Source organism: Acyrthosiphon pisum, chromosome X, assembly GCF_005508785.2.
Source record: "Acyrthosiphon pisum isolate AL4f chromosome X, pea_aphid_22Mar2018_4r6ur, whole genome shotgun sequence".
In the NCBI taxonomy this organism is placed as follows: Eukaryota; Metazoa; Arthropoda; class Insecta; order Hemiptera; family Aphididae; genus Acyrthosiphon; species Acyrthosiphon pisum.
This window is the reverse complement of record NC_042493.1, coordinates 1394414-1416983: the sequence shown is the minus strand read 5'-3', so window position 1 is coordinate 1416983 and position 22570 is coordinate 1394414. Positions and strand designations below refer to the sequence as shown.

Here is a 22570-nt window from a genome sequence, read left to right as displayed (position 1 = left end):
TAATATGAATACAATTTACCTATAGTATTATTCGTTATTATTGTTGTTATTATATTTTTAATGATTTATTGTTGTTATTGTTGCAACAAAAATAATAATAATTAGGTACAATGTATGGACAACGAGCTGTTTCATTAAAATATTATTTCATCATTATAATATTTTGTGTGTGTCTATTGATTATATCTTTTATACTATAGTGACCACGGACCTTATTTTAAAAATGACCATTATCATAATATTACCACTCGGTATGTATCATCGTGTGTTAGAAATACGAGTCTCCTAAACAAAACGACACAGAAACAAGTGTCAACATTTTTTTGAAAAAAAATTGTTGATCGTACAGGTGGAAATTATCATAATCATAAAATATATGACCGCAGTAAACGACTCGCCCGCGGACGGTTATAGAGAACTTTAGAAGTCGAATGATAATAGGTTTAACACTACCCATTCAACACCGGTCAGTGGACTAATAATATTAATAATAATAATAATTCACCTTCAGAAAAATGATCGTGTCCAGGAAATAGGTAGATAGGGTACCTACCTATAGTTTATCGAATGTGTCGATGGGGGAAAAAAGTAGGTGAGTAACTATGTATATTCGAATGCTTCACGATGCAGCTCGGGGGCAACGTGTATTTGTTTAACATATTATTATTACCATTTTTTTAAACGGTTCCTATATGGTCGGCGAGATTCACCTCGCGGACGTATTTGAGCAACGCACACAAATTATTTAAATGTTTGTTATAATTATTATCTGATATAAAAAAATAATAATCTGCATGAACGATAATTGTTAATTTTTTAAAAAACCTAACGCAGTTTGTTGTTCACGTATTATTGTATACCTACCCGCATGTGTATTATTATGTATAATAATATTATGGTCTATATTTGTATATCAATTTCTAAGTTACCATTCGATTTCCATTGGATTATTTCATACGACACTGTATAGTTGTAGTAGGTAGGCACCAAAAATACAACAATCGGCGGGCGCATAATATTTATTGTATTATAGTCTACATTATAATAATTATTGTATAGTTTAAATGGTAGAAAATTACGATGACGATAATAATAATAATAATAATAATAATAAAATAATAATAGCGTAAATGTAGCTATAGTGAGTTTTATTTTTTTTAAATAGTAATAATAATGATAATATTAATTAAAAGTTCTAACAGAGTTAACAACAAAAACCGTAACGTTAGAACGATGTATAATAATAATATAATATAATAATATGTCGTAAACAATAAAACATAATAATAATATAATAAAAGCGGGTGTTTTTTATTTATATTTAATATAATATATATATATAATATATTAATATCGTACCTATTTAAAATTAAATTTAAATTGTATCCATCAAATATAATTATTCGAAAATCGAAAGTACTTTATAATACTTAACGCGTCTGCCCGTACTAACTATTCTTTAAACGATGTAACGTTTTGTAATAAATATAATATATAATAATAATATATTGTATAATATTATCACATCTAAAATATATATTTTACAACGATATAATATTTTACTTTTCATTAATATTAATTGAGTTCTTGTTTTCAGCGTATTATTGAAATAATATAATGTGTACAAACTTGAAATGTACATAATAATATTGTTATTATTATCAAACAATGTCGAATCTCGTTTTACTCGAAGAATTTATAATATACGCAGTGTACCTATACAGACCAAACGACGAAATTTATTGTCGAAACCGTTTTGGTTCGGTCGGAATTTCGTGTCGAATTGAAAAAAAGAAAATGTGCAAACCCACTGCGGTCGTGGTAGTTATTATTTTGGATTTGGAGTGAAAATTCTACGGAAGGGACATGGCGCGTTGTGTATAATATTATATTTACGTACTTACGTTTCGATTTATAATCATTATTACACTTACTAAAATAAATGTGTAAATTCTAATGTCTTTTTTTTAAAATTTTAAAATTTATAATATTGTTAATATTAGTATAATTCTACACGTTTTATTATTATTATTATTTTTTTTAAATATTGTATTATACAACGTCGTCGAAGTCATGATGAGCAAAAAATATTTGATTTACGGCAAAGTGTGTAAATTAAGTTCGCGTATACTCGCGTGTATTTTTGTATATTAAGTTAGAAATATGTTAGAAATTATAATATATACATATAGGTATATTATACTATATATAATATCGTCGATACCCATATGGCGTTATGTACATACATATACGTCTACAAATTATACAATTTATAAGTACACTTATTTAATATTATATATACCTATTGTATATTATTATCGTCGCTCTTACGGTGTTTAATACATCTGTATAAACGAATCTGATTGGGTGACAGGTTACCGGGTAAAGAGTTTATATTATTTTATCGATATATTATAAGAGATATGTGTAGAATTATTCTCGTTAACACAAAAAATAAAAATGAAAAAAAATGAAATAAAAGATCAAATAATGGTAATATTTAAAAATTAGAAGAGTAATAATAATAATATAATAATTATGATAATATTAATTGTATAATATGAAAGTAAAACGAGAAATTCTTAGAGTCTGTTGGATTCGGTCATCCCGTTGACTAGATAGTCCTGGTTGTCCATTCTCGCATCTTGGCTAATTCCTGCTCCGCTGTTCAAGGCCATTTTTTTCATCTGCCGCACCACTGTTGTCGCGTGGTATGCTTGCTGCAATCAGTAAACATGGTAACGATCGGATTAGACACGGTTATCGATAGTATATAATGACATCAAAAAAATAATACAATCAATCATTATTGGATTTCAATATACTTCGGTTTGAAAAAAAATAATATTCAAAAACGATTCCTATCTATACATTAACTTAGAAAATGGGTGAATGGACTTTTTAAAAAATTTAATTTGATTTGTACAGTCCAAAGTTCAATTTTTGTCTAGATTAAATTTTTAGATTAAAATACGCTGTTCCATTCAATATTCACATGGTAACACTTACTCACCCACAATGTAAACACGTGTCCACACCTTTTCAAAAATCCGTTTTCTAATCCCTCAAAAATTAACAATCTCCTCGAGCAACCCTTTCGGCTGTACAATATTTCTATTATAATAATATTATTATGTCGTTACGTCATAAGTTTTGGACTAAGTTTTTTTCTTCAAAATATTTAAAAGTATGTTTATAATATTATAAAATAACATTTATCGCTAAAAATATAAATATCAGCACGCTATATCCAATAACAGATAATTGATGTACAATCGTCTAATAAATCATTAACTGGCCTTAGATCGTTCAATCTTTAAATATGATGTTATTTTATAATATAATTAGACCAGCATTTTATGTTTGATTTGGTAAAACGTAAAATAACGCCATAAAAAAGGAACACTCTATAGTGGATAAAAATGTTATATATAGGTATCTACTACATAAGATAATAATAGATGTACCTACCTATATAGAAACACAAACATTGCAATGATTGATAAGGTAGACTTAAAACTAAAATATAATGTACATTTGTAGTATTAATAGTATAATATTTGTTTGTATATATAACAAACAAGGCACAAATAAATGTGAAACTATGCATTATATAATAACATTGTAGGTATAAACTATATTATAAGGTACACTATAGGCAGTATTATTACTATATAATAATATTTACTACTAATTACTGCATTCATCGCAAAATGACCTAAGACAATAAGTGCATGCAAGATAAGATGCTTTTCTATATATTAAAAGCTAATATTTGTCGCGCATTTATATACGCTGAAAATTGTTTTCAGAAAATTCGTCGTCGCCGATGTAGTCGGGTAACACAGTCTTGAAATTCATGTGACCCACTTAATTGATTACAGTTGAAAATTTATTACGAAATATTGTGTTGTACGCGAGTGTTCGTCTCGTCATTTAGAACTTACAACTTACATTGAATACTCATAATATAATTATATGGTAATTAATTTAAAAGTTAAAGTATTAACTTAATATATTTTGCTTTCATCGAGCGGCACCGTTCTCGGATGAGTACAACAATGATGGTATTTTAATATTTAATCAGAATCAGATATTGTTCTCATAAACATTTTAATCAGTCATTAAATATTCATCATAATACATTTGCCCGCCGTTAGCACAAACGATTTAAATTATCGGATGAGACTATTATACCTACCTATGTAATATTAATAAATAATTTTATCCCGGATTGTATTATATTGTAGGTACCTATAATAAATCATTTGTCTGATAACATTTTTCATTTTCATTTTCTGTATAACAGTTAATAATAATTTATAGTTTGGCGAGTGGTTTTCAAAATATTATAAACGAACAAGACAGTGTAAAATACCTTTCCGGGGAATTAATCCAAATGAAAACCTTATAATATTATGCACTTTGCGGAAACGCGTTTTATGCGATTATTTCGTAAAAAACCTGATGCTATCAAAATATGAAACCTGAGTCTTAGGAGCACCGACAAATATACAATATATTCATTACGTTTTTGATATTTTTATGACTGCCCGACAGTCATCAACGCCGGTTGTTTTCTCATCAGAACGATAATGGTTCATAATAATATATTTTAACTGTTTGTACGATTGTTGTTATTGTTAATTAACGAGTCAGACAAGGAGCGAGTTATTTCGCATTATCTAACCTATTTGTCTACAGAGGGTGGCCCAAGGGAGTGAGTCCACAGAAATTCAAGTAAATATAAACAGCCCTCGGACACGGGTTGAACCTTAAGCATCATTTAATATAATATGTCGTCTCTCAAGTACCAAAATTCGGACGTTATCTTTGTCCATACTCGTATATAATTTGTTTTTCCGCAAGATCGCCATTAATCACAAGTGGTACCTACCTACGTCAACTGCCTAAAAGGTTTATTTGGTTGTTTCATAAAATAGTTTCTGATGATTATTATTATTGCGATGACACGAAGACAGCACGAGAGACACTGAACGGATTTATCCAGTAACTGTTCGATAATTTTCGATGCGTATAACTCTAAATATCGAAGAAGTTAAAAATCTTTTCCCCGCTCTTATCTTTTAAGTCATAACGTCCATATAACATTTTAACTATATGATAAATAAAATTATCTTATTTAAATTTAGAATCATTAAATAAAAGAAAAAGTTACTTTCATTATGTATTTTTACAAAAAAATTATTAAATAATTCCATATAGATGCGATAATTAAATCCCTTATTGGACAATTACATTTTCGAATTAACACTATAATTATAGGTATTAGAAATCAAGATAATTTTTCAATTAATAATGTCTCTAAGACTTATTATCATCGCCCGCAAATATACTGATGGCAATGGAAATACTACGAAAGTTTATTTTAGTTGATGATTAATAATTACGATTACAATTATATGTACGGTATGTTTATTTATGGAATGTAAATTTTAATATTATTCGTAAGCACTAGCACCAGTTTTATGTTTTGTAATTTTTAAATACTACCTTCACATATTTTTATATATTATATTATAGCCGATATTGTTTTCTAATTAATGGAGTTTTCTCTGTACCTATACAAATAAATAATAATAATAGTTATTATGGTATGTAGAACGTTAGGTATAAGATAACTATTATTATTAGGTGAGTAGGTATAATGTTTTCGGTTTAAAAGAAAACTAGATACTTATATAATCCAATTACGAACACTGCACAGTGCACGATACTAACTATCATTGGGTAATATTAATAGGTTATTAAAATATTGCATTTTTGTTTAATGGTCGAGTTGCAGCTGCAACTGCATTATAGGCGTACCAGATGTCAAAAGTGCATTTCGGTGCGTGACTTACAGCAGCAAAATATATAGGTAGGTCATAAAACATAAAATATTTATATTTTGTACCTAGGTATACCCATCTATCTATATATTATATAAATTATATAATCAACAGCATCGACGTGTGTGCGTGTACATAAAGCAAGTGTTGTGGTGTCGTATACGAATTAAATAATGCGTGAGTTATACATAATAATATTATATACCTACCAGGGACGGACTGGGAATAAAAATTGGCACTAGGGAAACAGAAAATTCGGCCCAACTTTTGGCTAGTAATAAGATATATTTATAATTAATTATTCGAGCAGCACAAATTTTTGCCAGGCCCAGGTGGGGATCGTTCACCCGGTACACTATAGCCAGTCCATTAAGCAGAGCGGGTCATGGTGATTACATGACGTTTTTCAGCGTAAACTATAGTAATATTAAGTAGGTAGGTAATACATATTATATTAAAAATTAATAAAAAGTCCTGTTGTTAAAATTATTTTGTTCTTTATTGAGTCCATTATAAATAATTTAAGACGATTTTACAACTCTGGATCACTATCGAAAATGAACCCTAAACGCATAGAATATATAATATTTGGTGTACGCGATTGATTACAATATGTTGAAAACTTGTAACAAAGTTAAAGATTAAATAATTTATAATTTATGGTTAGTATGCATTACATGATTTGAATAATTTACTACCTATTTTATACTGTCTATACTAATTTATAATATAAGTAATTATAATACTATAAGACCATAACACGTAACCTACGATTCGCGTTGGTATTATGGCCAAACAAGCGGATATTTTAAAATTAAAAATCTACGTCTTTAAAATATTATAAACTTCAGTACTTATATAATATTTAATAATTGTATACATCCACTACACACACATGATATACAGGATGATTCTCCAAACACGATCATACCCATTTTATATTTTAATCTTTAAAAAAAAAGTTTCTGAACGATAATATTAGTATGATAAGATACCTACTTTGATTTATTTTTGACTATTTAAGAATAGTGTCCTATGGTGTCACAAACTTATTTCTGTGGTTGAGAGCCAAAAGCTGATATGTGAAAAAAAATCAATTTTTAGGTTTTAAAAAATTTTTAAATTGCTCTCTAAAAAGTTAAATTTTTTCACATATCAGCTTTTGGCTCTCAACCACAGATTTATTTCATTCAAGAATCCTTTTTTTTACTGCAATGTGTTAAGCTTTTTATTTTTTTTAAATGTTGATGAATCTTAATCAAAATTTGAACGACAAGTTTCTGAGTTATTAATCTTTAAGTACTATATTTTAGTCTAGTGGTTGTTATACTTGGACCAGTGTATAAATATAAAAATAAAAGTTAAGGCGTATTTTACTATTTTATATATTTTGACTCCATGTGACTTCGTATAGTATATTAATTATATATTATCACATTTTTGTTATTTAATATAGTATTATAAACTTATTTATTGATAAGGATAACTGCAATTATGAAGCTGTTTTTTTATATTTTATTTATACGATTGATTTACATTTTTTTCGTCAAAAGCCAAATTGTTGTTATGTACAATATAATATTATAATTTGTTCACCTACAAATTACCACAGTTTCAAAATTTAAATCAAAATTTGATGTAACATTATATAATATTATTTAATCGGAGGATTTTAAAGTAAATTTATTTATTTTTAACTGCCCGCTGGTCAATATTCTGAAGCAATATAATATTATACTCGCTAAAAATAGTCTATACACAGCGCCGTCCAATACTAATATAAATAATAATAATAATATTATTATTAAAAAAAAATTATCGAGAATAAAACCGTCAATGTTGTTTCCTTCAATGGAAAATCTTACTTGATTTTGTATTTCAGGCTACGAATCTCGATACGTTTGAATATATTATGAATTTATTATTATTGTTCTGGCAGAGCAAAAATCTATTTTATTTTCATTTGTCTCGCAGTTTTGATGCTTCAAAGTTTTTTATTTCAATCAAGGGGAATAACAAACGAGCAAATTCATCGCAGGAATGCCTCTCTAATTTCGGGGCCTTTGTAAAATCACATTTCAACGTTTGGACGTTTGATCTCGTGTGACAATTGAATGCTGAATACTTGATGTAATTCGTAAAATTTAAATTATTAACATAAATCTAATATTATAATATTAATCATTTAGTTCCAACACTGGCTGCGTGCGGTTCAATACAGTTTGGTGAAAATTATTATTTTCGAAGATCTGATGACATGATATTATAATATTTAATGCAATACCTACCTATGCAAATAATAAAATTACACCAGGTATTTGATGAATTTCATAACTGTTTCGGCGGCACCGTTGGAAATTTTGAAATTAGCATTTTTGGTGGTTCGAAATCACGTAGTTATCGTTGTTATGGAAGTATGGAATGCAAAATAGGAATGGAATTTCGATGCATTTTCCATTTTATTTTGGGTTGCATATAAACGTAAGTGCATTAATTAAATGATACTGGAAAATTGTATGTTACTCCATTGGTATTTGTTTCAATTGTTAATCAATTTTCGATTTTTTTAAAAAAATATTTCACGATACAACTTTGTATTTACTTACTGGAAATTATTTTGATTTTCCGGATTTTAATGGTTTACAAGGTTTGTCTGAAGACTGTTCGATTGCCTCACCGTATATGCCCATTGCCCACCCACTAACTGATTTTTTAAGAAAGACTAAACGAAAATTAAACTATTTTTATTTTTACATTAGATAATACAAAAATTTGAAAAACTATCTAATTAGTAATTAACTATAAAAGAATTGTGTGTCTCTTGTACAGACATTTTTTATGGAATCATATTTAAAAATTTCTAATTGGGAAAAAATGTACCGACGGAGAAAAATACGCAGTGAAATAATTGTATAAATGTAATAGTTAACACAAATATAAAATATAATTATCCAATTATAAATATTACACGTCAAATAAAAATGTCGATGAATTTGCTGTTGTTTCAACAAACTTGTAAATTTAAATAAGATATCGTCGGGACGGAAATAAACGTTTCACTAGACGAACAAACACGCACACTATATATCTATTATATTATTCTGCAGGCATCCCACAGATGACGACAAAATAATATGTACACCACACTCAGACTGGTAAAGAAGTGCATGGGATGCTACACAATTTTAAGTTAAAAAACGACGAAAATGTACAAAATGATATAAATATATTTTATGGAATATTACATTAGGTAGTTCAATTTTTAAAATATATTAAAAAACATAAATGGGCCTTAGGTACCAAGTTAAACAGAGTTGTAAGTGAACAAACATTATTATATTTTATTCATACAAAATTAAAGTAAAAATTATATCATGTACCTACATCATATACTTTGTATTATGTATAATATGTGGACTTGAGACAATAAGTATAGCCTACAACTGAATGTATATGAATATGGCACATTTATGCAGATTGTGGAAAATATATTTTAGGGCAAGGGATGTGTAGCAATGTCTAGGTGAGCAATTTTAACACAATAAGGAGTAAAGATATCAAACATATATAAAAAATGTATATAACGTATTAATTAAATATTAAAATATTTATCACGTCAGCGTCATAGTGTACTATGTTTATTATTTACTTACCATATTTTATTTAAATAACATCACATTTTTTTTTAAACTTTTTCAGAAGTTAACGCATACCTATTCATTGTTAGCAGCTTCTTCTAGTTTATTTACTTTTAGATATTCAGATAATCTTGTTGGTTATTATTATTTTATTCATATTAGTACTTAATCCCTTCTAGTCTATGTACATTGCACATAATATTATATGCTAAATATGTATATTGTATACCCACCCACCCAATGAAAATTTTTAGGAGCAGTCGCTCCTCTGGCTCCCTCCTCCTCGACCCCTAATTTTATGAGTGGCATCCTTTAAGTGCTGAAGAATCTCAGCCAGTCCACAATACGTGGGAAGTGCACGTGTTTTTAATTTCAGTGCAAAAGTTTACGTAGCCGTGATACGATTATTAATTTACTAAACGAACTTGGCGGTAAACTTGAAAAAGTTGGCGAGGTAAAATTTCAATAACATACCGCGCGTACAGTAATTTTAAGTTATTATTAAGTTTCGAGTCCACGTGCCGGTCCAAGGAGATTCGGCTGCCGCATCGGGTTAATCGGACTTGTTGTGTATAGTTAGTACACATATTATAGGAAACTCACGTGACCTAGTGCGCCAGTTTATATACGAATTCCGCACTATATTATATTATTTTATACGAAGTGATCCATTTGACGAGCCTTTGTTTGTTTTACAAGTCAATTTTTGTGTTTTTTAAAGAAACAAATATGTACTTATAGGTTGTAGTAGACACTATCAAGTGTTTATAAGTTGTAACTTTGAGATTTTATATAATTTAATTTTTACTTTTTTTCATCATAGGGCGATCTCCTTTTTTTTTATTTCATGGCAACCTTATATTTTAATTTCGCAGCAAAATATTCTTTTAAAAATCAACCGACGTTAGTCGGTCATTGAATGAAATGTGTTTATTGGTAAAATATTAAAGTGTAGAAGTGAACCATAGTTCATAGGTGTCCATAACTTCCGAGGGGTGCTCTGTATTCATAGGCACAAATAGGGGCTAAGCCCCCCAAACATAGCCTACATTTTTTCAAGCTTATTAATATAATTTTGTGATTATACCCGTATTACATGTAGTACCTACTTGGCTACACATAATAAATTTTCGAATAGAGTCAATTTAAATATAAATATAAATTTCCATAGCCAAGCGCTTAGTTTTATTTTTTTCTTAAACTAGAATAAAATTAATAATATTATAGTGGTTGCCTATACCTAATTATAAATTGTATAATGTAATGAAATTATTTTCAAAAACCGAAATATTGAAGTTGCTAGAAATAGAAGATCAGTGCAACCTAACGATGTTTTTTAAATTTTTAAATTTAAGTCATGTGAGCGTAATATAAAATATTATTAAAGGTATGTAACATAACCGATGCAAATATTATTCAATCTTATTAGTTATCGCATATTATATATTATAAATTCTCAGTCTGGTTTGAATTATCAATTTATTCCGGATCATATAGGTTCTTACAAATATTAAGCACCAGTTACGTTGGTTTAAGAAAGTTTTTTACTGTGTTTTGTATATTTTATATGAAAAACGATAAACGTGCATTTTTGTTTTAGACCGAAATAATTGTAATTGAACACGTGTGACACGTACATTAAATTTACCGTAAGAAATATGTTTTAACTGTTTAGTATTAGATGTGATGCTATTTTAGAAATTAAATATTAGCCTTATAGTTTTCTATATTTTTATCAGCGTCGTTGTCCTCGGGTATATTAGCATGTTTCCTTTACGCGGACCTTATTGGGGCACGAGGGAAGGAGAAAAAGGAAAATATTTCCCCCTTCCATTTCACACAACCCGTCACTTATTAATTGAATTCATTCAATTATGTCGATTTGGTAATTATTATTATTATTATTATGTCACCTTCCATGGCAAAGAACAACGTTATAGTAACATGCAGTGTTAGTGGAACTAATAAGATAGTATTCGCACAGAATATTATCCATCTACCTATTTTGATACAATTACTTTACATAATTGTATCGTACGAGCAAAAGTTCAGCGTGTTCGTTCGTGTGTAGAGTTCATGAATTCGTTGCGACCAACGATTCCGGAACAGTCTTAACAATGTACTTGTAGTCGATATAAAATATTAATAACACCGTCGAAAAAAATCAATCTTCGAATAGGCGGTAGTACGCACGTAGGTATATAATTTCTCGCTGAAATGATTTCCCATCTCGTTAAAAATAATAAAAATACAAAATACAAAATAAATGTTGGAAAGGTCACCCGTCGTTGGGTTTTTTGTTTTTGTAATTAAATCAAGCGGTTTACTTAAAAAAAAAAAAAACTCAAAATATACTCTATGGAGCCACAAAAAATAACAGTCATATGCTTCAAAGTTCAAATTTCTAAACATGCTTATTAATATACGCAGTACTAAATTTGTTCTATATATTCGTTTGTGATCTTAGACATAAACTTACTGAGCAATATTTTTATATAGAATTATGGGTGTGTTACAAATGTTGAATTCGTAAAATAAATTGTAACCCAACCTACCTAAAGCAGCCAAATTATTTTTTCGGCCAAAGGGCACAACCATGCTAACAAGGTAAAATGTTATTTCCTAAGACAGAAAATATTTTCTTACTTATTGTACATATTTTTTTTTTATAATAATAAGAAACTGATAATGAAATTTGTGGTAAATTTTCTTTTTATTATATTATTCACAAAACAATAATAATGTATTATGGACGTCGGGCCATTATCTATATCCGAACATGGACCCCACCATTATATCTCATCAAAGTATAAAATATATTAAAACATTATTTTTATTAAACTGACCACAGTTAGATCAGTTGGTGATGAAGGTTATGCAATTTATGAATAAAGCATGTAAAGTAAATATTCTTTATTATAAAAATAAATATACCTCATTGTAATTACCTTCTATTTTAACAAATTAAGGACCTACATATATATCTACATTATATAATTCTGTAATTCGTAAAATGTGCCTTTTAAGTATTTTTTTTATTTGAGTATCAAAAACTTTATCGTCTTGATCTATAACATTTGTTCAAAAGACAACTCGTATTCCATGGTAGAAACTGGAAACGAAAATTTTTTTATTTACGTCGGAAACTATCGTTTATCTACACGTTGATATATAAACCTATAAGGTAGATATATATAGTTAATTATATATGCAACCCTTCCGGGTATTTGGGTATAATCGCGTGGAAGACAAACTATATCGTATAATTAACCTCACGGTTCAGTTACCAAAATATACGCCTCTAGAGTTCATAGAGCTAGGACGCCACCACCTACTTTTCAAGGGCTCTGATATGGAGGCAGTTTTAATCTATGAATTTAATTTAATTTAATTTAATTTAATTGTAATTTATGAAACATTAAAATAACATGTTTAAACACTAATTTAAATTAACTTAAAAGTGGTCCCACGTCATCAGTACCAATATTTTGTTTGTAACTATTATGGTTATATTATTGTTATGGAAAAACTACTGTTTCGAGAGTGACAGAACCGACGACGATAACACAGTAAGTTATAGCTAAGAAATCAAACGTATTACGTAGGTACAATGTAAAAAGTGGAAAACATGGACCATGTAATGTCGTTTTGATTTCAACACTAGTGCGACTTCAAAAAAATAAAAGTTTAATGTCTTCGCTTTTTATAATATGGTGAAAATTTGGTTTTATAACTACCATAGTATTTTAACCCGAGTTGTGGTTCTTAAGTCCTCACGTAACGGTTTTGGTTTAACTATACGTGCTAATACCTCGCCACTAACGGCGTATGAGCCACTGAGCTATGAAAAAAAATGAAAAATGCACATAAGTACCTAATATAAATGGCGTATCTGCTGCAGTGTTTCTAATTTTTACCGACAGTTCATACAAAAATGAAAGGTCGTCAAATTCTATCCAGATACACCAATGCCATGCGAGCCCGGATTTAAGAATGGATGGGACATGGTGGGTGGTACGAACCCGAGGCCCATAGATTTAAGGGATTCATCGATAATTGCGGTGAATTTTTTTTCTTTATTGCACTCATTCTAAAGGAATTTTAAAAAAATATAACAAAACATGTTTTTATCACGATAAAAGATAAATTCGTAATGAATTGATATTTGCTTGGTAACTACAATATGATAAGTTTTGTCAATTTATTATTAGTGAAAATACGGTTTGTGAACGAAAACGTATGATGATAGGTTTTATTTTCATTATGACGAGTTGTACCGATACTGTTTTTTTCTCGATAGCCCTGCCTATGATGTGACATCAAGCCCGGATTGAGGATCTATCGGGCCCCAAAACACAATAATCTTAGTGGCCCCCCCTCGACTTTCAAATTATAACACTAATCTCTTAACTTCTAAAAAAAAATTGTATTTCTACTTTTTACGGTTGTATACAATTTAACACAATATTAAAAAATAAAGTAATTTATAAGACCAGCAAAATTAGTAGGAATTTTGTAATCATCATGTATTTGTTTTAAAAAACGGGATAACTCGTCATAATGAAAATAAGACTCCGCTCTGGGCGATTAGTGCACTCCATTTCTCGTTCGATTTTTGTGAACGATTCTTATAATTCGGTACGCGTTCACAAGACATTTGAAACACGCGCGATGGTGGGAAAATCGAATGAAAACTCTGGAAAAATCGTCAGGAAAAGTGAGTCTTACGTTACGAAAATAATCTACCCCGTAAATCAGCGGACAGGCATCGGGGCTGTAAACAATTATATTATTATTTTATAATCTAATTTCATTATAGATTGTAGATTGCGCACCCCAGCATACAAAACCACCGTAATTAAATACAATTTCAGAGCCGAGGTGTCTGAGTGCTCGAATTTATTATTTCCAATTTTCGTGGTGATCTGCATTCGCTCATCACCGGAAACAGAATTTTGAAAATATTTCCATTTGTATAAGCCATGTACAATGTGCTAAACTTGCTACAAATGTTTGTTTCATTAGACAATGCTCTTCATAGATTAATTTTATATTTTGAAAATTCTAACGACAATTAATCCATTTTTGTTTTATGTTCTACGAATTTCATATTATTTGAATGATTTTAAATTAATTATATATATTAATTATATAGGTGGTAATTGAAAGTCGTTAGCACTTAACGTTTGAAAATAACCAAAAAATTGATGCCATGTATGGTCTTCAGGATTACTTAACACTTAAGACACTTAAGTTCTACATAGCTTAGAAATAATTATGCAACAACCAAAAACGAGCGTAGGTACTGATTGACACGTGGGATCACTCGTAAAAAGGGGTGTAGGTAATGACCTCTTTTTGTAATCAAACTGCTTTAATGGAAAATATGATTAAACTACCTCTATAGGTATTTAAAAAGTAAATAATAATGTGACCTATTATTTGGATTGAAATATTTGATTTTTTTAGAAACTTTTTAGAAGGTAATTAAAATAGTTTAAAAATATAATTTGTTACGAAAAAACTAAAATTTTTAATTTGATTTTTAATCTATAGTCCCGAGTTATTGTATCTATTTTTTTCAATTAATTGTTATTAATTTTTGTCAAATAACACAACCAACCTACCTACCTAACGTTAAATATACTTTAAAGAAGCGATTGATCCTTAAAATATGCAAAACCCTCATTAATTTTATAAAAAATTTGTAAATCTAAATTTCTCGTTTGTACTTTTAAACGTATTCGTATAATATTAATTTACAATATTTCGCAGTACAAACTTATGTCCAATATGGATATGCAAACGAATGCAGTCTCGAGCAGTGCCCTCATCACAAGAATATACTTAAAAATCAGACTAAAACTGGCGCATTTCGAATGGCTTATTCTCAAATCTACGGAGTGATACATTTAACGTAAGACAATCATAATTTCCGAAAACACTTGGTGAAGTTTTTGAAAATATTTCTTTTAAATAATTTAAGGTCGTTAGAGAACAACTTTTTTAGGATAAAATTATGTTTTTCACTATTTCTTTTACCTTTTTGAATGACGACATACATTTATAATTTCATATTTGGAAGCAGAATATTATTTAATAGTATTTCGGTGTATAAAAATCAAACTAGGACAAAAGTAATTTATCAGTTATAACTTATAAGCAGGAAGGTAGGTATTTAAAGTTTTTACGATCGGAGTAGTGTACCAATATTTTGCAGGCTACAAGGGGTAACTTTAAATAGGTACTTATAACTCATAAACTGCTCATCAAAAATTCAATTCGTATGCACCGAACTACACTGATAAATATTTTGCTTTGGAAAGAGGAATTTAAATGCACACACACCGTCACTAAAATAAAAGCGAAAACATTAAAAAAAACAATAACGATAAAAAAAATAGTAAAAAAACTTTGTTTTTAACAAAACGATATTTTCAAAAAAAGAGAATAGTTTTTGGAGACGTTGAGTGTGTTGCGTTAAACGGATCGACCCCATATATCTACCTCTATATGCGTACACATATCATGAGAATTAATTATTTATTTTTAAATTATGGCCGCCATCTTGTACACATGGGTGCGCTATTCTATATTATATTAAAGACCGGATTTATATGTTTTTACATATTGTTACTGAGGCAGTCTTATGAAAGTAGAAAAAAAGTGGATAAACATTTTAAAAACCTATTAACACAAAGGATAGAACAAATTCAACAAAAAAAAAACGTGGATAAAAATTTTTTTTTTAAAAATGCATATTCAAGCATATATTTATGTTTTTTGATTATTTTTGCATATTTTTAAAATTTTTAAGAGAATAGGTTTAATAAGAATATTAGGTGCTTTAAGAGAATATAAATTCGGTCTTTAATTATATATTATTATGTAATATTATATGCATTGTGTGTGTTCATCTACGTGGGTTCAAAATATACATTCACGCAAGCCGGATGATTTCAAACGCAACACGGATTATTGGCAGTCGCTGGGTATAACAACACGCACACGCACACGCACACGCACACGCACACTCACGCACACGCACACGCTATTTTGTATTTCTACCTTCGGCGCCATAGCCATTATTATCTTGGCCATGATCGTCGTCACCGTCAAAATCATCAATCTCGGCTTCCTCTACAATCGTAGCACACTTCTGTCTGTTCGGCTGCGCGCCTGCCGCAGCAGGCAGCAAAGGCGATGTGTCCGACACTTCCGACACGTTCATCGCTAACCTCTGCATTTTATGCACCATGGATATGGCGTTCATTAATTGCTGGAAACATCATCATCATCATCATCTTAACGGTTTTAAAGTTGCATTTTTTCTACTCCGTCCAAGTATCGGATATACGCCGATCTACGTATGTGTAGGTAGGTAGAGGTTGAGGAAATATTATTATAGGTACTATATATCATTATTATATAAAAATTATTACGATGCATTATTTATAATAATAATAATAATAATATGACGCTAAATTGTCTACATGTATAATATGATAATATAATAGTATATTGGTATTATGTATGATGAGGTGTGTACAATGAGTTGTATGAGGTATTGTTAGAGGGGTACAACAGGACGCAAACGACGCTAATGTCTACCGCGAGCTCGAGGGTGAGGTTTAGGGGTAGGGTTGTGCTGTGGCGCCGTGCGCGGAATATTATTATTATTATTTGTTATCATGTATGAGTGATGTTATATAATATACGGACTACGGGTGGGCTGATAAGACGCGGGTACGTACCTTCCATCTGGATTTGGCGAAGTTCTTTTTGAGCTGCGCCGAAACGGTTCCGTGAATGTTCTTGCTGCTGGCCGCGTTGCCAGATATCCTGAAACATCGTTAATGTCGTTACAGTGTACAAAATATATTATAAAAGTTAGGTAGGTAGGATATGGGTATAGTGTCACCACTTGTTGGTTTACCGAAGTATAGCCTGAAGAAGAATTCACGCCTAAGTATTATCCGAAGAACAAAACCCACGTGTTGAATATACAAAAAGTGAATTGATAAAACGCGTATAGGCATAACATTACCGACTGACAAATGAAATCGTTTCCTCTCCTCGCTGATATGTTTCCGGGATATCATACTAATAATAATAATTGGGAACAATCCGATGCGTCAGAAATAAAAATGAGTACAAATTAAAACAGAAAAAACTGAAAAATAACAAAACAATAATGACAATTATTGTTATTTAACTGCTGCCGTATACCTTTATTTGTTATTCGAAAAAATCGGTAAACAATATTTTCTCATTTTATTTTATACCTACACTTAGATTTTTCAGAATTAGGACTTATTTTCAGATTGATATAAAATTTTACTTGATTATTTAAAGTTTTTAATTGGTTCGTACTTCTTTGTGTTTTTTTTAATCTCATCCTCTTATATGTTATTTCCTATCTTGGCAGGATTGTTCCGGATAAATAAGCGAGAAACAAAATATTTGTCACAGCGATAAAATATGTCCGAACACCTCGTGCACGCTACTGTACGCTTTCCATTTGAAAACAACAATAGTTTTATAATTAAAAGATTAACTATAATATTTTACTAGTAACTATTATATTATATTACACTGTGGAATGTATAAAAACTGAATACTATTTACGGGAGTTGTCCATTTAACATGAGACAATCGTTATCTCAAAAACTATTAATGTTTTAGAAAATTTATTTTTTAAAACATTAAAGACTTTTTTCTAAAAATATTCTATTTTTTTCTATTCGCTAACGTAATCAGGTAGGTGATCGTTTTTAAAAAGAAATTTTTTGCTTTTTCGAAAGCATTTTTAATACATTTTTAATTTAATATTCCCAACCCGAATATGATTCAGAGTATTTCGATCTATACAAATTAAATTTCAGATACCTAAGTTGTTTATTTGTTACAAGTATTTAAAGTTTATATGAGTCGGGTAGTCCGGTAGTGGACCAACGTTTTGCGGGGTACCATCCCATCTGTCTTAATAATATAAGTACTATAATATAAGTACATACTTATAAGTTATGATTAGAGTTAGGATGTTGATGACTTTTGCATTTTTTTCCTTCGATTCTATACAATGCTATCCTAGCTAAAAATTTGTTTTATGCTCCCTTGATGCAGAATATTCGAATTTTATTTTGCCTTTTTTTGCATTTTTTTTGCATTTTTAGCTATAAATGCATTTTTTTGTTTTTTAACGTCATTTTACAACATTTTAAAGTCATTTTTTCATCTTTTAGGACATTTTTTGTTCTTTTTGTACAATGTGGGGTATTTTTCTCAAATTATAGATTTTAGGGCAAATGTTACAAAAATAAAATTGTGTGGTTTTTGTTTTGATTACATTTATCGTGTTCCGATAAGATTTACTTTTTAATTTATTTTTAATATTGAAATTTATTTATAAATTATTTAAATGCTTATTATATTTATAATTCATATTTTAAATTATTATTACCCATATCTCTAATAAAAATTATTATTTATAAATACGTTTTTTCACTTACTTAATTAGTTTTTTAGATAATTTTGAAGTTTTTAGGTCATTTTTGCACTTTTTTAGGGCATTTTTGCATATTTTTTTAGGGAATTTTTGTGTGTTTTTAGGTCATCAACATCCTAACTCTAGCTATGATTTATTAGCTACTCCTCCAAAATTCAATTTTTATTCATCGAATTGAACGAAATTGGAACTAAATAGCATATTAATGTTACTAAAATAACGTGAACAAGTAAAAAACGGGAAACAGTTTTTATTAGACAATAATGTTTTTAACCACTTTTAAATTGTGTAAAAAAATATAAAGGTAATCGAAAATAGTTTTTAAAATAAACAGTGTTTCTTTCGTCGAATGGGCGATCCCCGCTATAATAAATCTAAAGACTCGTCGTCCCGATGGCCATCCGTGTTTTAAGGATCAACAACTGACATCGAACAATTACGATAAGTAGGTACTTAAGAGTACTTAATATAATATCCGTGTCATATCGTTGTAACATAATATTTAAGCTGCGTCGGTATACAACAATATTGGGTCGTATAGAAGCTCGTGCGATGCACACATTTTATAATATTATCCACTCCTATTCTGTAACTACGATAATCGATATATAGTCGATGTGAATTGTGCAAAACGTTCAATTAGGTATATACAACATTTATACGTCTATAAAGCGGAGTCGAGTATGCAATTCGTATAAAAGAGACGTAACAGAAATAATGGACAATAAACGTAAGTAATCAAAAAAACTGTGTAATAACTTTTGTTAATCTATAATTCTACATTTTTTTTTTTTTTTATTACACTCGCAATTTATTATACCAATAAAAATATTTAAAAATATTGATTAGAACAAAAGTTATGATGCAGTGTATAACGTTCGTTAATTACGTTTGTCAGTTATTTCTATAATTCTGTACATATTATACGAAAAGCAAATACTCGAATAGGTATTCGAATTTTTCTGCACACACACTATCATATTATATTATTATTATGTTATACGGACGGTAGGTACTCGTTAATTTCGTGTTTACAATCACAACGGTCGCTGCTCACTGACTTTTGTTTTTGTGTAACAGCCATAGTGACTTCAGAATTGATAATAGTTATGTTTTGAACATTGTGTTCGAGCTGGGGTAAAAAACGCACTGAAAAATCGCTAAAAATGTGCCTTTTAAGAGGACGTCACACCCGCATATATTGTCTCCGTCTTACACACGTACAACATGGACAAAACGCGTTTACGCGGTTTGCGTAGAACTCACTGAATTTAGGTGTTGAAACACATATTACAAAATTAAAATATAACAATATTTTGGAGGGAAAGACGTTGATTTAAAAAAAAAAATTAATTTGGAAAAGTTAAAGGTATTTTAAAAAGGTTGAAATTTTTGCTATTTCTAAACGATATAATGAACGTTATATTGGATATAATTAAAAATACGCAACGACTTGTTCCCAGAAATATTGTTGCAATTCAATTGTATAATAGGTATTTCTACTCTAGAACAAACAAAATTGGGCTATTTATATTCTGACTGCGTAAACGATTTTTGTCTATGTCGTACGTGTGTAAGACGGTGACAATACGTGCTGGTTTGACGACCTTTTAAACGTTTTAAACAACAACGAAATCCGGTATATTCCATATTATACTTTTGAGATTATAAGACACATTTTTAAGATCCAAATTCGTTGGAAACACAGTAATAGATGAGTTTATCATCAACACATTTTCACGTGAAAGTTCGCTGCAATCGCGTGACTGTAGCAGAGAACGCGAGAAAATTCCGAAGACATGTGCGTAATATTATACGTGTTTTCCGTCATGAATTTTCCCAATACTTATCATGTTATATCAAAACGCAACCTATGTGCAATTTTGACACAGCAACAGCTCCCTTTAAGGGCTAATACATTTCAGACGTATAGAACTGCACGGACGAATGGAAAATTAATGAATTGTTTGATGTTTCTGTTTACACTTACCATGGATGAGCCAGTGCTTCACGGCACGTGTAACGTTTGTCTGCGTCAACACACATCAGTTGCCTTATAAAGTTTTTCGCCGAATCGCTAATGTCGTCCCAGTACGGAGAATCGAATTCAAATTCACCTGTAAAAATAATAAGGGTACACGCAAAATTCGTTTTAGATTTATTTCGTATTTTCAAGCACGTAAATGTCCACCGTGCCACGAAACCGTTCTCTCTCAAATGAAGAAAACGGTTCACAAATTTATCTTGATTTCCGAAGACATCAGCAGTAGTTAATTCCGGGGAATTTTTCTAGGAAATTTTTTTAGGTTATTCAGTCATAAGTTAATTTTCGATATTTTTTATGTCTTATAAATTCCAACCCTTAGTTATGTGTGTACCTCGCGTCATTGAATTATTTTTATAGATATTTCACAGCAAAATATAATGTTAATTGTTTTCTATAAATGTCGATAAAATTACATAGACGTCAAATTTTTACTGTACACACGAGTAATATAAGTTAAGAAAGTATGCTAAGAGTGTATAAGACGTACCGTTATACGTACGTTATTAAGATGTCGTAGCGAGTGTAAAATGTACTTCGTAAAATTTTTTTTGTACTTTTATCGGGACTTGTCGGGAAATGCATTTCAAAAATAAATATTTTTAAATATACCTAAAACCACCTATGTATCATATAAACGAATATATAGCCATTATTCATCTGCACGTGTTGCACCTAGACCTCACCTATTTGATTTGCACATGTGATAATTATAATATTATATTATACGGACGAGTGACTCAACAATATGATTTACCTTTTAAGATTTGAGCGAAGAGATTCGCGTCGTTCTCGTCGTAAAACGGAGGATATCCGCACAGCAATATGTACGAAATGACACCGATGCTCCAGACGTCCACTGCTTTCCCGTAGGGCTTCTGAGCCAACACTTCCGGAGCTGAAAAACACAATTATAGGCAAATAAATAACAATATAATATATCAGAACGTTATGAGAAAATAATATTAATTTCGGAGTATTCAGTTATGAATACGACGACAATTAAAAACGATTCGGCTAGTCCAAATGTCACGTTTTGAGGATAACCCTATCTCAATCTTTCATTTTCCTTCGAGTTTTTGAGGATAAAGTTAAAAATAATATTGTTTGACTCGTGTGAAAAACGAAAAACAACAAGCAGTTTTCAATGAAACTCTTTGTTGTTTTGTTCGAGGAACTAAAATGTACTTTATTACAGTCCATATTATATTATATCATAAAAATAATAGTCAGATGCGCTGAAAAAGTCTGAATACTAGAAGAAACAATTTATCTTGAATTTATTTATTTTTACTCTTTTTATTCCTATATTTATTACAAGTCATAAACTCATGTAATTGATTACATTTAATTATTTTATCACAATTTTTAATGTTTTAATTTTTTTGGCGATCCAATCAAAATCATTCGTGACAAGAAATTGAATCACGATCCTATATTTGAGAAATGCTGTGATAGATGACCATTTAGTGAGATTGTCAATTGGTGCTGTTTATTAAAGTAGAGTACAGAGTAATGTTAATTGATG

The 22570-nt window shown here is 29.6% G+C and overlaps 1 protein-coding gene across 3 annotated transcripts in view; it reads right to left on the bottom strand.

The window, feature by feature from the left end:
* Positions 1-1127: 1127 nt before the first annotated feature.
* LOC100166878 (calcium/calmodulin-dependent protein kinase type 1) overlaps positions 1128-22570 on the bottom strand; it is a 455364-nt gene continuing 433921 nt past the window's right edge. For 2 of the 3 annotated variants that reach the window (XM_016801012.2, XM_016801013.2), the window contains 5 exons: positions 21800-21940; positions 20989-21115; positions 17245-17332; positions 16559-16769; positions 1128-2720 (listed from right to left, as the gene is read on the bottom strand). In XM_016801012.2, the coding sequence (XP_016656501.2) occupies positions 2650-2720; positions 16559-16769; positions 17245-17332; positions 20989-21115; positions 21800-21940 (638 nt within the window). In that variant the 3' untranslated portion in view covers positions 1128-2649. The remainder of the gene's footprint in view (positions 2721-16558; positions 16770-17244; positions 17333-20988; positions 21116-21799; positions 21941-22570) is intronic. The other variant, XM_008180600.3, reaches the window with a different exon arrangement.